At 59.3% G+C, this 14,264-nt stretch overlaps 2 protein-coding genes across 14 annotated transcripts in view; one reads left to right on the forward strand and one right to left on the reverse strand.

The window, feature by feature from the left end:
- Window positions 1-982: 982 nt before the first annotated feature.
- MGAT4E (alpha-1,3-mannosyl-glycoprotein 4-beta-N-acetylglucosaminyltransferase-like protein MGAT4E) lies at window positions 983-10,525 on the reverse strand. Of its 8 annotated transcripts, none has more exons than XM_059875204.1 (6): window positions 9,632-10,525; window positions 6,125-9,045; window positions 4,195-4,220; window positions 3,372-3,538; window positions 2,979-3,108; window positions 983-2,169 (listed from the first exon to the last, which is right to left on the reverse strand). In XM_059875204.1, the coding sequence occupies exons 4-6, from the start codon at window positions 3,528-3,530 to the stop codon at window positions 1,031-1,033; spliced, it is 1,428 nt and encodes a 475-aa protein (XP_059731187.1). In that variant the 5' UTR covers window positions 3,531-3,538; window positions 4,195-4,220; window positions 6,125-9,045; window positions 9,632-10,525; the 3' UTR covers window positions 983-1,030. The 8 variants fall into 8 exon arrangements, with proteins under 8 accessions (XP_059731187.1, XP_059731188.1, XP_059731185.1 ...); XM_059875205.1 differs by lacking the exons at window positions 6,125-9,045; window positions 9,632-10,525 and adding exons at window positions 4,436-4,463; window positions 4,594-6,118; XM_059875202.1 differs by having other exon boundaries at window positions 4,002-4,220; window positions 6,125-10,525.
- Window positions 10,526-12,457: 1,932 nt separating this feature from the next.
- KDM5B (lysine demethylase 5B) overlaps window positions 12,458-14,264 on the forward strand; it is a 73,664-nt gene continuing 71,857 nt past the window's right edge. For 3 of the 6 annotated variants that reach the window (XM_024976577.2, XM_024976576.2, XM_024976578.2), the window contains exon 1: window positions 12,458-12,770. In XM_024976577.2, the coding sequence (XP_024832345.1) occupies window positions 12,582-12,770 (189 nt within the window). In that variant the 5' untranslated portion in view covers window positions 12,458-12,581. The other 3 variants (XM_059875608.1, XM_059875609.1, XM_059875610.1) reach the window with 3 other exon arrangements.

Here is a 14,264-nt window from a genome sequence, read left to right on the forward strand (position 1 = left end):
CTCCAGGCGTGTCTGACTCTGTGCAGCCCGTGGACTGTAGCCCGTCAGGCTCCTCTGTCTGTAGGATTCTCCAGCCTAGAATACTGGGGTGGGTTGCCACGCCCTCCTCCAGGCGATCTTCCTGACCCAGGGTTGAACCCGCAACCCCATTCTCTTAGTCTCCTGCATTGGCAGGTGAGTTCTTTACCATTAGCGCCACCTGGGAAACCCAGAACATAGTAGGGATTCAGGCATTCTGATGGATGGACGAATCCCTGGAGTCAAGAAGAAGACTAATTTGTACCATGTATTGCTGCAGAGAGTTAAGAAGAATGAGATCTGGAAACCCCTCTAGGTTTGACTATTTTTCTCATTACAAACAGGGAGGAGTCGCCGCAGCGCTGGGATTCAGAAGGCGGTGTGGGGGTGAGGAGTGAGCACTGAGGAGAAGGTGATGGTTTGGTTTGGTGGCAAACTGTTCGTTTCGCAGTCGTCTGTGAGGGAAGGAGGGAACTGGGCTGGCGCTAGTTCAGCTAGAACAGCTGAACGGCACTAGAACAGCTCAGAAAGACAGGGCCAAGGGCTTCGTTTCACTGCTGTGCATGTGTCTGTGAACTCCAGAGCCTTGGGGAGTTTGACTTCTCATGAGAGACCCTTTCTTAGCTTCTTCTGTGTGAATTCCAGGGCCTGGCTATGATTTCCCCTCCTGTTACCCCGCCCCTCCCGGTGGGAGAACACACACTATCACCCTGTCCTTGAGCTGACCTCAGCACCCCAGGAATAGAAAGGTTCTGGGAGCGACCAGGGTCTTGTCCCAAATTGGGCTAAGCTACATCTGGCCCAGGAAAAGAGGGCCTGTAAGAGTCCCTTGTTTGGGTAGAAAAAGGAAGGAACAGGTGGAGCATCTTGTTGGCACTACACTGTCTTCCCTCTCTGCCCCTCATTCCCTGGCACAACCCCCCCACCACCCGCCCTGGCCCCAGATCACTCAGACAGGCTAGAATGATGTGGCTGCAAGATTTTAATTTTTCATTGTCTTCCTGGTCTGTCTTCATCCCGAGTGGCCCGTGTCTCTGGCATGCTCCTCCCAGAGGTAAATGTGCCTGACGATGAGCCCGCCTGCCTGGTTGGCGTTCGCCAGCAGCCTCACGCAGCTCACCTGGTGCCCCACAGACCTGGGCACTACCTCCTGATCCAGCTGCCCCTCCAGGAGGCGGCCCAGCAGGACAAAGCTGGAGCAGCGCTGCGGCATGCCCTCGGGCCCGTAGCCCAGCTCCACCTGCCCCCTCTCCAGGGCGTGCCTGCCTTCCACGATGGTGCCCGTCAGCACCTGCACCCTCCTCAGGTCGGCTGGCTGGTTCAGGATGACCGTCAGGTGGTTGCCAGCACTCACGTTGTGGGTCCAGAAGAAGGACTCGTCCAGAGTGTAGGCCTCCCAGGGGAAGTGGACCTCGAACACCTTCATGTCGGTGAAGGCGGTTCCCGGCGGGTTGTCAGGGGCGTAGGGGCTCTTCCTGCGTGCGCCCGAGGCCTTCTGCCTGTCGTTCAGGGGGTGGTAGGTGGCTCTGTGGTAGAAGAGGAAGGGCGTACACAGGATGGGGTCCTTCTGGGCCAGGAGGACACGGAAGTGGGCGAGCAGCCTGTCGAGGGGCTTCTCCCGGTAGAAGAGGAGCAGGAAGTGGGCCAGCGTCGGCAGGTCGCTACTGCGGAAGAGCTTGCCCAGGACGCCCAGGTTGGCGAACTCCAGGAAGGCCCAGGGCTGAGACCGCAGCGTGTCCACCTTCCACTGCACGTGGCTGATGAAGTTGGGGGCGCAGAAGGCGTTGTCCTCCAGCAGCAGGAAGTACTCCGAGAGCTTCCAGGCAGAGCTCATGAGGAAGGCGTGATCCACGTTCTGCTCGGAGTAGAGCTCCCGGCCGGAGGCCCCGGCGCCCGCGGGCGGGTAGGCGTCTGGGGGGGCGTGGATCAGCAGCAGCTGCCCCGCCAAGATCTGCGGGCTGAAGAGGCTGGAAATGTTCAGGACGGTCTCCGCGAGCCAGGCGGGGTCGGCGCCCGCCAGGTGGACCAACACCGTGAGGCGCTTCTGCTCCACCTTCGAGGTGGCGCGGAACACCGAGAGGAGAGTGTACAGGAGGCCGCTGGGGTCGGGCCCCGGCCGGGGCCGCGAGGAGATGCCCACCGTCAGCCACGCTGGGGAGGCAAGTGGCGGCGTCAGGGGGCGGGGCGCCGGCTCTCTCACGCCTGCCTGCTCCCGTTCGCCCCCCTGGAGTGGGGTGCGGCCCCCACCTGGACTCTGCGCTTGGACACCGTCGCAGGTGCCTGGTGTGCACGCCGAAGCCCGAGGAGCCCCAAGCCAGGGTGCTACTCCCCGCGGCCTCCGAGGCTTCCTGGAGCCACGGTTCTGCTGCCCATGGTTTAAGCACTGAGCACACACATTAATGTCATTCCTTCTGATTTTACCTAGCTCATCTTCACAAAGCTCTCCTTTAAAGAAGATCTCCTGGAAGGAGCCCCTCTCCTGGAAGTCAGGAGCCTGAGCCGCGCCTCAGCTCTGTGGAGCCCGCGTGGCTCCAGGGGTCCCGGCACCCCTGAGCTGCAATCTGGGCGAGTCGGGCTGTGAGCCCCGAAGGCCCCCCTCTCCCAGGTGCTTTCAGGCTGTCTTCCGGGAGCAGCCACTTTATCTTCCTCCTCCTTGCTCCTCATCCCTGAGACCAGGTGTCCTGACGGGGAAAGGACTGTCTGCCCGCCCACGGACGCCTGGGCACCCTGCCCTCTCTCCCTGTCTCTTCTCTCCGAGTCCCCACCTTCTTCTTCTTCTTTCCCTCTATTTTTGGCCACACCACATGGCATTCAGGATCTTGGTGCCCCGGGCAGGGACCGAGCCCGCACCCCCTGCAGTGGACGCGCAGAGTCCTCACCCCTGGACACCAGGGAGCCCCCTCCTTCCTCCTCTTGACCCTCTTGCTCCCAGGGGACCCACTCCCCTCCTTGGAACTCACTCTTCTTTCTCTGCTGGAGCTTTTCCAGGTATTTGGAACTGAGGTTCCGCCAGTCTTCTAGTGGCCCCAGGCCCTTCCTTCTCCTGTAGCTGTCCTCCTGGGGTACTGGCAGAGTGAACATCTGGTCCTCCTGCCATATAAAGCACAGGCTTTATTGCTAGTGGTCTCCTCCCCCCAGAGCAAGCCCGGCGTGGCATCAGGACGTCTGACCACCGACAGAGTATCCAGGGCCCACACAGTACTTGCTGTGTTCCTCACCTTAACAGATATGGGGGTGGGGACGGGGAATCAGCTTCTCTGGGAACCAGTGGGTCCAGCCAGGTCCGCACCCACCCCTCGGAGCCTCCTGCTCTCCCGTGAGAGGGGTGGGTGCTGTCCACACCCCCCACCCACCCTGAACCTGCACAGCGAGGGCAAGGCTGCTGCTTGGACCTTGACAGCCATCCTGTCCTGGTCGTCTTCAACTTCCCTGGGGACTTCCAGCATGAACAGGAGCCACAGGACCCCGAGGCCCATGGAGATGACGCAGCAGTGCCAGAGGGGACAGTGCATGGCGGCGCCTGGGTGAGAGGGCGACAGGCCGGCAGAGCTCCCCCGTCCACACCTCACCCCCGTCTCTTGCAGGCCCGCCCCTCCCAGCTGTCCTCTGTCCACTGTGCACTCAGTCCCCACGCCTGCCCTCCATCTGAGCCAGGACCGGAGCCCGCTTCCTGGCGGGCAGAGGGGAGGCCGCCTGCCCCGGGCCCTCTGCTGCCCTCTCTGTGCAGATTTGTCTGGAGATTCCAATTCTCCGAGTTTTCCTTGCTCCAATGATCATGGTCTGCTGGGCCTTCATTGCTGAAGCCCGTTTATCTTAGAAAACAGATGGTTACCACCCACTCCTACTTTTTTAAACAAAAGTCAAACTATTTATTAAAATAGCTGAACTTGAAGTGTTGCTAAGTGCTAAGCAATTTGATGCCTTTCCTACTTTTTGTAAAGGACGTCCTTAATTTATTCCAACCCTTAATCTTATTCACAGACCTCGATTAGAACATAATTCTGTTAACTCAGAGCGAAAGAAAAATCCTTTCGGGACTGATGGGCTGCAGGAATTCAGACTGGCTCAGCCTCCAAAGCACTCATACGCTGCTTTTTCCCTGTCTGTGTCTTTCCTCCAGAGAGAATGTGTTTTCCTGATTGTTTCTAAATGATCAGAAGAAAGGCTTTAATATACCTTGTCTCCCACGCTTGATCCTTTCTCTGCAGTCAGTACACAAAAGAAAAGAAATCGTCATCAGTAATTATGATGCTCCCAAGGCTACAATATTCTCTCATTTCCCCCATTTTCATGGCTCCCTGCCACTTCAATATTTTGGTAGGGGTTACCATGCTTTTCTCCCTTAACCATTCAGCTTTTTGGTAAGAGTTATAAAAACAGTACTTACATACGGCAGGAAGACTTAGACTTATCTTACCTGGTTTTCTTAAGCCAGGACTTTTAGGCTGATGGGTAATTCAGATACAAATCAGCACATGGATACATATATTGAATAAAAGGCTTTACAACGACAGCCGGAGGCATTCACCCTCAAGTGCACAGCCCTGTTCCCTCTGCCCCTGGCCTGCGGGTTACCTGTCACTCACTGGCCGCCCCGGGCGGGTCGGGGTGGGTGGGGCACTGCCCTGACCCTGCGCGGGTCAGGCTCCTGGACGAGCTGGAGAGAGAGGAGCTGGGGTGCCGGAGGACCCGGCACCACAAACTAGGCCCCCTCCCTGGTGCGCCAGCCTTGAGCTAGGCTCCCTCTGTGATGCTGCTCCGTGTCCCGCCTGCTGCCCCGTCGTCAGGGGGACCCCTGGCCAGGACTCACCCATAGGCTGGGCTTGTCTGGGAGGCCCAGACGGGGCCCCTCCTGCCCGGGTGGCCGGCTCCCTGCTCTCGCCCCGTGAGGACGCTCTTTCCTCCTGCCGTCTGCCCACGCTTCTTGCCCTACTGGGCCATTCCCGTCACTGTCAAAAGGACGCCAACCATCTTCCGGTGGGAAACTCCAGACCGCGGCCTCCAGGATCCTGCCTGACCTGGCCCTCTGCCTGCCTCTTTGACTCCATCTCCCACCCCTACCCCGCCCCTCTTCCCCCAGCTGTTTGGGGGAGTGAGCATCCTTCGGACAAACCAAGCTGTTTCTTGAGTGCTAGCATTTGATCTTCTTCGAACTTTCCTTCGGAGACTTTCCTTGAGCCGACTCCTCCCGACACGCAGGGTCTTTATGTGGCCTCAGGTCATCAGGGTTAAGACACCTCTCACCCGCTCCCATCCTCCCATTGGCTACTATGTACTCTCTTCTCTGCACTGACTTCTACCAGAAGCTGTCTTACTTGTGTGTGTTGCTGTCTGTCTCTGGTCACTAGACTGAGGGCCAGGCCTCCGCTTCACTCCATGCTGCATCCAGAGCCCTTCGCACAGTGCTGGCCCAGAGTGCTAGCTCAGCAAGTATGTGTTGAGTCACTAGCTACTGGGATTCTGTGATATGATGAGCGCTGGGTTCCAGGGACACTGCCGTGCCAGGAGAGCCAGGCAGCTCACCGGAGAAGGGCACTACCTGGGTGACGGATGAGAGCTCAGAGTCTGGGCTCAGACTCAGACTTGGGCCAGAATCTAGTTCCACTAAACTTATTGGCCATGTGACCTTGGCCAAATGACTCAGTCTCTCTGAAGCCCAGTTCCTCATCTAGAAACTAAAATATAATAATGCTTACTCTCAGTGATATCCTTATGAGGGTGAAAAGAAATCATCCACAGAAAAATGTCTGCTTATAGCAAGCACTGAATAAACGCAGGCACTTTTGTGATAAGGGACGATGACCATTTTTCAACCATGGAGACCAGCACTGCCTTCCTTTCCGTCATATCTGAAAGGTCCCTCTCCCTTTATTCCTAAGCCCCACCCAGATTTTACTTCTAGACTCTTAAACAGATGCACAGCACTTTGAGAACATTTCCACATCTTGACATCTAATTCCCACTTCTCTAAGCGCTTTAGAGGAGACAAACAATAGTGAAAGAGGGGGAAAGACACATTTTTAAATTGAAGTATAGTGGACTTGAAGTGAAAATAAACATTAAGCCCTGACAGGCTCCTCTGCAGCGTGCAGATAGGGGTGACCACCTGGGATGCTGTGCCTCTTGCCACAGTGAGTCCTGGGTGTAGGCTCTGGACTTTGCTGGAAGTCAGAGCTCTCCTTACAGCACAGAAACATCAACTCGATCCCCGGCTGGGAGGAGGAGAGAGGGGTCCTGAGGGCACCTCTGTCCCTCCAGCATCCCTGGCTGGGTCTCCACTGGTGCTCCCTTGGTAACCATTGTTCTTCCTGAAGGTCAGCAAACTGATCACCCCCAGCCCCTCCAGGGAGGTGGCTCCACCCAGAGCACATTTGGACCACAGGCTTGTCTGGTTGGCTCACACACTGTTTTTTTGAAATTAGATTGAACGTTTTAAAATTAGGAGAGACTGTATAAACACTTAAGACTTTTGGCTTTTCTTGAAAATTGCAACTTGCTGTCACCCTGGCCTGAGCAGTGACGGCCCTGGGAAGCTGGAAGTGCATTCTCTTCTTCAGAATTCTTTCTGTCCCCTGTTAGGCATCTGAGTTTTTGGCCTCTGCTTTAGGTCAGGTCTTGGGAGAGTCGGAGACTATGCTAGGTCCTGGCTTTATACTGGGCGCCTGTATGGGATAAGATGGGAAAAGACGGGGCAGGAAGTGATGCCTCTAGTTGAAGGGCTGTGGGCAGAGGTAGGAGCATGAATAGAGGATGGCAGACATGCGAGGAATCAACCAAAGTAAACAGCGAACCAAAGAGATGAACACCACAAACGGAGGCTGCTGTGAGCGGACGGACAGGCGAGTGGGGCAGGAGCAGTGGCCCAACCTGGAGTGGGTGTGAAAAGCTACTGCATCCACCTCTTCCTGAAAGCTGCCAAACAGGAAAAACTCACCTGCAGGCAGCAGGTTTCCAGTCAAGGGTCAGAGTCCGTAAGGGTTACAAAGCCTACTTCGTGGGTCTCAGCCAGCACTGGGTAGGCGTGAGTGCTGTTTGTGAAACCATTAGAATGTAAGCAAGGTGCTACAGATGACGGTCCAGAGCGCGGGAGACCCTTGGGGCTTCGAGGGGAGAGAATGGACACGTGTCGGCAGCGGAGGGCCAGCTGGCGGTCAGATCTGGGATGGGGTTTCCATGTCCTCACTCCTCACCTTGGTGTTTAGGGAAGATCACAGGGTTACCATTCCAGCCCTAGTTCTGTTACCCTCTGTGTGACTTTGGCTAATAAGTTTTTCTGAGTCTCAGTTTCTTCATCTGAGAAACGGCTTTTTACTGTTTATTAATATTCAGTTCAGTTCAGTTCAGTCGCTCAGTCGTGTCCAACTCTTTGCGACCCCATGAATCACAGCACTCCAGGCCTCCCTATCCATCATCAACTCCTGGAGTTTTCCCAAACTCATGTCCATCGAGTCGGTGATGCCATCCAGCCATCTCATCCTCTGTCAGCCCCTTCTCCTTCTGCCCTCAATCTTTCCCAGCATCAGGGTCTTTTCCAATAGGTCAACTCGTCGCATGAGGTGGCCAAAGTATTGGAGTTTCAGCTTCAGCATTAGTCCTTCCAATGAACGCCCAGGACTGATCTCCTTTAGGATGGACTGGTTGGATCTCCTTGGAGTCCAAGAGACTCTCAAGAGTCTTCTCCAACACCATAGTTCAAAAGCATCAATTCTTCGGCACTCAGCTTTCTTCACAGTCCAACTCTCACATCCATACATGACCAAGGGAAAAACCATAGCCTTGACTGGATGGACCTTTGTTGGCAAAGTAATGTCTCTGCTTTTGAATATGCTATCTAGGTTGGTCATAACTTTCCTTCCAAGGAGTAAGCGTCTTTTAATTTCATGGCTGCAGTCACCATCTGCAGTGATTTTGGAGCCCCCCAAAATAAAGTCTGACACTGTTTCCCATGTTTTCCCATCTATTTCCCATGAAGTGATGGGACCAGATGCCATGATCTTAGTTTTCTGAATGTTGAGCTTTAAGCCAACTTTTTCACTCTCTTCTTTCAAGAGGCTTTTTGGTTCCTCTTCACTTTCTGCCATAAGGGTGGTGTCATCTGCATATCTGAGGTTATTGATATTTCTCCCGGCAATCTTGATTCCAGCTTGTGCTTCTTCCAGCCCAGCGTTTCTCATGATGTACTCTGCATAGAAGTTAAATAAGCAGGGTGACAATACACAGCCTTGATGTACTCCTTTTCCTATTTGGAACCAGTCTGTTCCATGTCCAGTTCTAACTGTTGCTTCCTGACCTGCATACAGGTTTCTCAAGAGGCAGGTCAGGTGGTCCGGTATTCCCATCTCTCTCAGAATTTTCCAGTTTTAATTTATTAATATTACCGATCTATTATACTTCGGCCTTCCTGGTTGCTCATTGGTAAAGAGTTCACCTGCCAAGCAGGAGACCCAGGTTTGATCCCTGGGTTGAAAGGATCCTCTGGAGGAGGAAATGGCAACCCACTCCAGTATTCTTGCCTGGGAAATCCCAAGGACAGAGGAGCCTGGCGGGCTACAGTCCATGGGGTTGCAAAAATAGCCTTATAGGACTTGGCAACTAAACAACAACAACCCATCTACTTCACAGTCCTGGGGTGTTCAACAGACTACGGATCACTCCAGCCCGGGCAGATCTGGTTCCCGGCCCCGCAGTGTCTCCAGGTGCCCCCTGCCAGGGGAGGGGAGAAAGGGAGCTGGTGTCAGGACTGTCAGACCCTGTGCTGGACATGTGACAGGATTTGGTTGAGCGCCGGATTTCAAATGACCGTGGTGGATTTGGGAGTGCTCCGGGAAACTCTGAAGTAAAGTTTTATTCCTGTTGCAAGACTTTCACCCCGGATTCAGAGAATTCCAAACACTCCGACCACCTGAGGGCCCCTAGTCCCTTTCTTAGGGTGACAGCAGTGGCCGAGGGGTGAACAGAGATGTGTGCTTTTCTCTCTGCCTCTTCAGCTTTTCCCAGCAGAGCCCAGAACTTCCAAAGCGGCCCAACCTGAATGGGAGGAAACACCTTGGGGTGAGGACGCCGCCCCGCCCCACGCCTCAGCCAGGTGACTCCAAGTCCTGAGCCCAGGTCCCTCCAGGCTGAAGGGTTCCCACGACCGGACAGGAAGAGGGAATGGGCAGGAGAAAAAGGTATTTAGTTATCAGGCGCCTCCCTGGGACCCAGACCCAGCTGCCCAGGGCCAGTAGCCCAGGGCTGAGCCCCTTGTCACGGTGGGAGTGGACCTGCACGGACGTGCCCATGGCGGGGGGTGGGGCAGAACCGGGAGCGCACGGGTCCCACAGAAGAGACTTCCGGCGGCACCGAGCGGGGCAGCGGAGAAGCGGGAATGACCAGGGCTCAGCCCAGGAGGTGGGCCCTGTGGTGCGATCTCTTCCTGCCTCCCCTGGGAGCCAAGTTCATCTCCTTGTCCGGTCCAAAACTCCATCCTCGGCCAGACGGAGCCACGGACCACCATAAAGGCCATTTCCCCCTCCCCTTCGGCTCGGGGCTGGAGGCTTTGGCTCCCTCCCTTCCAGCGGTTTACAACCCCCAGGGTGAGAGGGCAGGGACGGAGGTGGAAAAAGACAAATACCGAGTTAAAGGTGCAGGAACAGAGACACGTTGTGGGAGTGCACAAAATAAAGTAAAACACGGAGGCCACCGAGGCGGCAGCTCAGCCTGGGTCTCGGGGTCTGTGGGTTTGTCTCCACGGGGGACATCCGACACCAAACATTCCAGGGCCCCCAGAGGGGTGGGGGATGACGACAGCGCACCAGAGGGAGGAGCCGAGCTGGACTGTGAGCAGGCCGGGAAGAGGCCTGTGCGTCGGGGAAATCAGAGGAAAGGAGGGCAAAGAGGAGGCCCACGAGGGCTGGGGAGGGACGGGTGGAGTGGAAGGGACGCCGCGCCGAGGGTAGGCGCACCGCGCGCCCCGGAAGCCGGGGGAGGCGGCGGCGGGCGCGAGCGGCCCTCCACGTGCGCTACGTGCCGCGCTGGCCGCCCCCGCCGGGGAGCCGGCCTCTCCGCTCCTGGAGCCCAGTCGGGGGTGGGCGCGGGACCACGTCGTGCCCTGGGTTGCGAGTGTGCAGCGCGGCTTCCGGAAGGAATGCGGTGTGCCCCGACACCGCGCGGCCGGCCTGGCGCGCGGGCTGCGGAGCTGGTGCAGGCTGGGGGGAGGCCCGCAGGCTGAGCGGGACGGGGAAGGGAGGATAGAGACCCCAAGGCCGTGTTTTCGGCTCCAGGGAGGCACAGATGCTGCGGCCAGAGACTGAGCCCCGCGGGGCGGGGTGTCGTGCCGGGTGAGGAGGGGTTACTGGAGACGTGGCACCCGGATGGGGCTCGGCTCCGCTCCGGCTGCCGGCGCTACCCCTCGCCGGCCCCGGCCCGCAAAGCGATGCCGGCCCGCCCCCGCCTCGCTGCCCTCGGCCCCGAGAGCCGGACCACCGGCAGCGAGCGAGCACAGCCTCCAGGCCGCCGGGCCGCCGCGGAGCAGACAATGCAGCGCGCGCCCCGCCCCCGAGCGCTGCGCCGGCCGGCCAATCAGCGCCCGCGCCGGCCGGCCAATCAGCGCCCGCGCCGGCCGGCCAATCAGCGCCCGCGGCCGGGCTCTTTAAAAAAAGAAGGGCCGGCGCGGCGCGGCTGTCAGCTGGAAGGATCCCTCCGCGCATGTAAACACGCATCATAAAGGGCCGAGAGCGCCTCCGCGTCCCCGCGGGCCGAGCAGCCCCTCCCAGCTCCCTTCGAGGCCCGGCCGCCGACCCTCCCTCAGCTGCAAGGCGCGTCCTTGGGGAGGGGCAGCTGCTGCCCTGTTTGCCGGCCACGGAATCCCGTGGCTCTGGGCTCTACCGGAAGTGGCGGACGCGGGGCCGGGAAGCTGCGGTGCGGGGGCGGCCCGGGGGGTAGCTGGGGACGGGCTCGCTGTCCTGCTTCTCGGCTGTAATCCGTACGGGTCTGGAGTTCTCTTGGAGGATGCCAGTGTTCAGTGTGATAATAGTCTTATCCCTGCTCCCGGGAGAGAGCACAGGACAGGAAATCCACCCCAGCAAGACCCTCTAGAGCCCAGGGCAAAGAGCAACAACGAGGACTTTTCTCCCCAACATTTTATTGTGAAAAATTTTCAAATATTCATCCAAGTTAAAACTTTCTGCAACAGATTCCTCTACACCCCCAGCTAGATTCTGTGAACACATGAGCACATTCTAACCTGCAATCTCACATCCACTGTATACTGACGACTTAATAGGGGGTCAGCTGCCCTTGGTTTCAGCCTCCTGTCGCCCTGGCTTAGCAAGATCACAAAGCCCTAGACAGCAAGGGAAGGATCTGCCTTCTCCAACGACCTTTGGGTTTACTTCAGAACTTTCTGAAGAGGAGGCTTCTCCCCTCCGTGGCCTTTTAGAGGAAAGATCCTCAAGGATAAGAGACTTTTCTTCAGGTGAATCTAACAGCAGGACTAGGACTCGGTTGACACCTACCTACCTAGGAGGCTCTGGCGAACAGTCCTTCGTGGGTTTGGCTCCTTTCTAGAGGAAAGAGGTCTTTTTTAGGGTTGAAGTTCTACGTTTTGAATTCCCTCTCTTCCCTTTTCTGGGGCAGGACATTATCCTCCCCACCTCCCCAAATGTGTCAAAAGTGTTATCTCTTAAAGTTACTAATTTGTGCCTTTATTGTCTGCTCTGTAAAATGGGGACAATAGCAGGGACTCCCGCGCAGGATGAAGCGCAGACGCAAGCAGCTAACATACCACTGTCCACACCCGCCGTCTTGTTGCTCAAGGAGCACTCTTCCCTGCAACACCCTACCTTCCGGTTAGGTGGTGTCTCCACCACTTGTTGGCCTATATGCAACTTGGGCAAATGGCCTGATCAACTTGCGCCTGGCTGGGTTTATGTGTAAATGGAAACGAGTACCTGCCTCGTAGGTTGTTGTGTATATTAAAAATTCATCATGAGAGCACGTGCACAGGCCTAGTACAGAGTGCTAATTTCTTATCCTCCTGTTTTCTAACCTCTAGGCTGTTGTCACGTTCGAGCTGTCCCCTCTACCTGGAAAAGCCGCCTCCGGCCCCGATACCCCACGCCCCCCGGGGGTCTGACCAAATGTCTGCGGACTTCCACCAGGGCGCCTCCCATGAGGCGGGGCGGGACGGAGGGTCCACCCGTGAGCCCAGCCTCTCCCCCAGACCCGTAACTTCCTGAGGGAGGGAGGGGACTCTGGCACGCAGTCAACGGTCAGTGGAGGCCGGCTGGGCTGAACCGTGAGGCCGGGATCCGTTCCCGGGGGCCGCCCCACCCGGCCCAGGGGCGGGCGCTCGACGCGGGCTGGGTGGGGATGGGGGTGGGGTGGGACTCCTTTTCCTCGCCGTGGCGGCGGAGGCGCACGGCGTGGCTGGGGAGGCGCGGCGTCGTCGGTCGGTGTCGGAGTCAGAGTCGGAGTCGGAGTCTGAGCAGCCGGATCTGAGGAGGAGGAGGAGGAGGAGGAAGGCCGAGGCGTCTGAGGAGGCCGAGGCCGGGCACCCAGCCGCGTCCGCGGCGCCGCGAGAAATGGAGGCCCCCGGCCCGCGCCCCGTGCCGGCCCTCGGCGGTCCCGGCCCACTGGGGGAGTTCCTGCCGCCGCCCGAGTGCCCGGTCTTCGAGCCCAGCTGGGAGGAGTTCGCCGATCCCTTCGCCTTCATCCACAAGATACGGCCCATAGCCGAGCAGACCGGGATCTGCAAGGTGCGGCCGCCGCCGGTGAGTCTCGAGCGGGGCGCGCGGCCGGCGGGGACCGGGCGGCCGGGCCTCGGCGCTGGGCGCGGGGCGCGGGGCGCCGGGCGCGGGGGCGGCGGACGGAGCGCGGCCGGGCCGGGGTTCGGATCCGGACGGAGAGGCGGGGGCACCGGCCCCGGGGTCGCGGCCGTGCGCCGGAGCCGCGGGGGCCGAGGGCGGCCGGGCGGGCGGCCGGCGGGCGGGCGCGGGGGCCGCGGGTGCGGGGCGCCGGGGGTGCGGGGTGCGCGCCCCGCGAGTTGTCGCGAGGAGGAAAGTTTTCAATATGGCGGCGGAGCCCCTGGTCCTTTGTGTGGAGGCGGCGGCGGTCCGGGCGGCCTCACCTGGCGCCCCACCCTCCGGCCCCGGCCCCTCGCCCCGCTCCGGACCCTCGGCAGGTCCTCGGGGCCGGGGGCGACCCGGGGCGGCGGCGCCGGGCGGGGAGACCGCGGGCCGGGCCGAGGGGGCGTGCGCGTGGGCCTCGGGGGGCGGCCGCCCAAGGCCCTCCGCGACCCCCGCGCGGCCGGGCCCCTGGCCCGAGAGCCGCCCGCGGCGGGCGGTGTCAGCCTCGGAGGCCTCCGCCGGCCCGCGGCAGCCCCAGCCCGGGTGGGCGTGAGGGGGGTGGTCCCGAGGTCGCCCCAACGGCCGCAACGGCCGCGGCCCCTCCCCCGCCGCCCACCGTCGGGACCCGCCGGGGCCGAGGCGGCCTGGCGGCGGTTGGACGCCCCGCGACCGTTGGCCGGAGCTGTAACTGCCTCCGGACGCTTCGAGGAGCCGCGGAGGCCGCGCCCCCGGCCCCCCGCCCCTCGCCCGGGGCTCGCTCTTGTGGTGACGTTGGAGGTGCGGGGCTCGCGCGTAGCCCTGCGCCCGGGGGCCGTGTCGCGGGAGACCCCGCCGCCCCCGGCCCCCGGGGCGGAACGCGCACTGGATACTCTGGAGTTTTTCTTGGAGTAGTTTGAAACGGAGGTGAAATTCCTGCCTCCGAAAAGAGCTGGTCCGCCGGTGTGGGGGAGACGTTTGGAAGTCGATGCCCCGCTCTCCAGAAGTGGACACGGTTGCTTGCCGTTGCTGAGGGGAAGTGCGCGTCGGCTGGAGCCAGAGGCCTGCAGAAGTTGTGCGGGGATCGGGGCCCCGGGCTTAGTTCTGGAAGAGGGGGGCGGGCGCCCACAGGTAGCCGCGGAGCTTTGTGTCGTGCGTTAGGGACGCGGAATGTGAGGAGTGCGTTTGCCTTAGTGGGGATCTCTTCTGAAACTAGGCAAGTTGAGTAAGTTCTCGGTAGCCCAAATGTGTGCAGTCGCTTCCTGGGAGTGAGTTGTCCTCCATGTTGGTATTGTGGTGCACTAGGGCTGGGGTAAACCCTTTATCCACTGTCTTACCCCGTGTCTTTTGGGAGGCTCTTTTCCTAAAAAGGTAGTGTTGCTCAGCTTAGATTTGGCTACTCATTTCCTCATCTTGGCCAGAATATTAATTGTAAGCCCTGCA

This window comes from Bos taurus, chromosome 16 (assembly GCF_002263795.3).
Source record: "Bos taurus isolate L1 Dominette 01449 registration number 42190680 breed Hereford chromosome 16, ARS-UCD2.0, whole genome shotgun sequence".
Lineage (NCBI taxonomy): Eukaryota > Metazoa > Chordata > Mammalia > Artiodactyla > Bovidae > Bos > Bos taurus.

Bases quoted from the DNA above. Each gene is read 5' to 3' on its own strand.
- MGAT4E (XM_059875198.1), bottom strand. From the start codon at position 4,255: ATGACGATTTCTTTTCTTTTGTGTACTGACTGCAGAGAAAGGATCAAG. The intron at 3,109-3,371 runs GTGGGTGGGGGG...TTTATATGGCAG, and splicing joins CCTCGCTGTGCAGGTTCAGG to GAGGACCAGATGTTCACTCT. The intron at 2,170-2,978 runs GTGAGTTCCAAG...TTGCCTCCCCAG, and splicing joins GCTCCAGCAGAGAAAGAAGA to CGTGGCTGACGGTGGGCATC.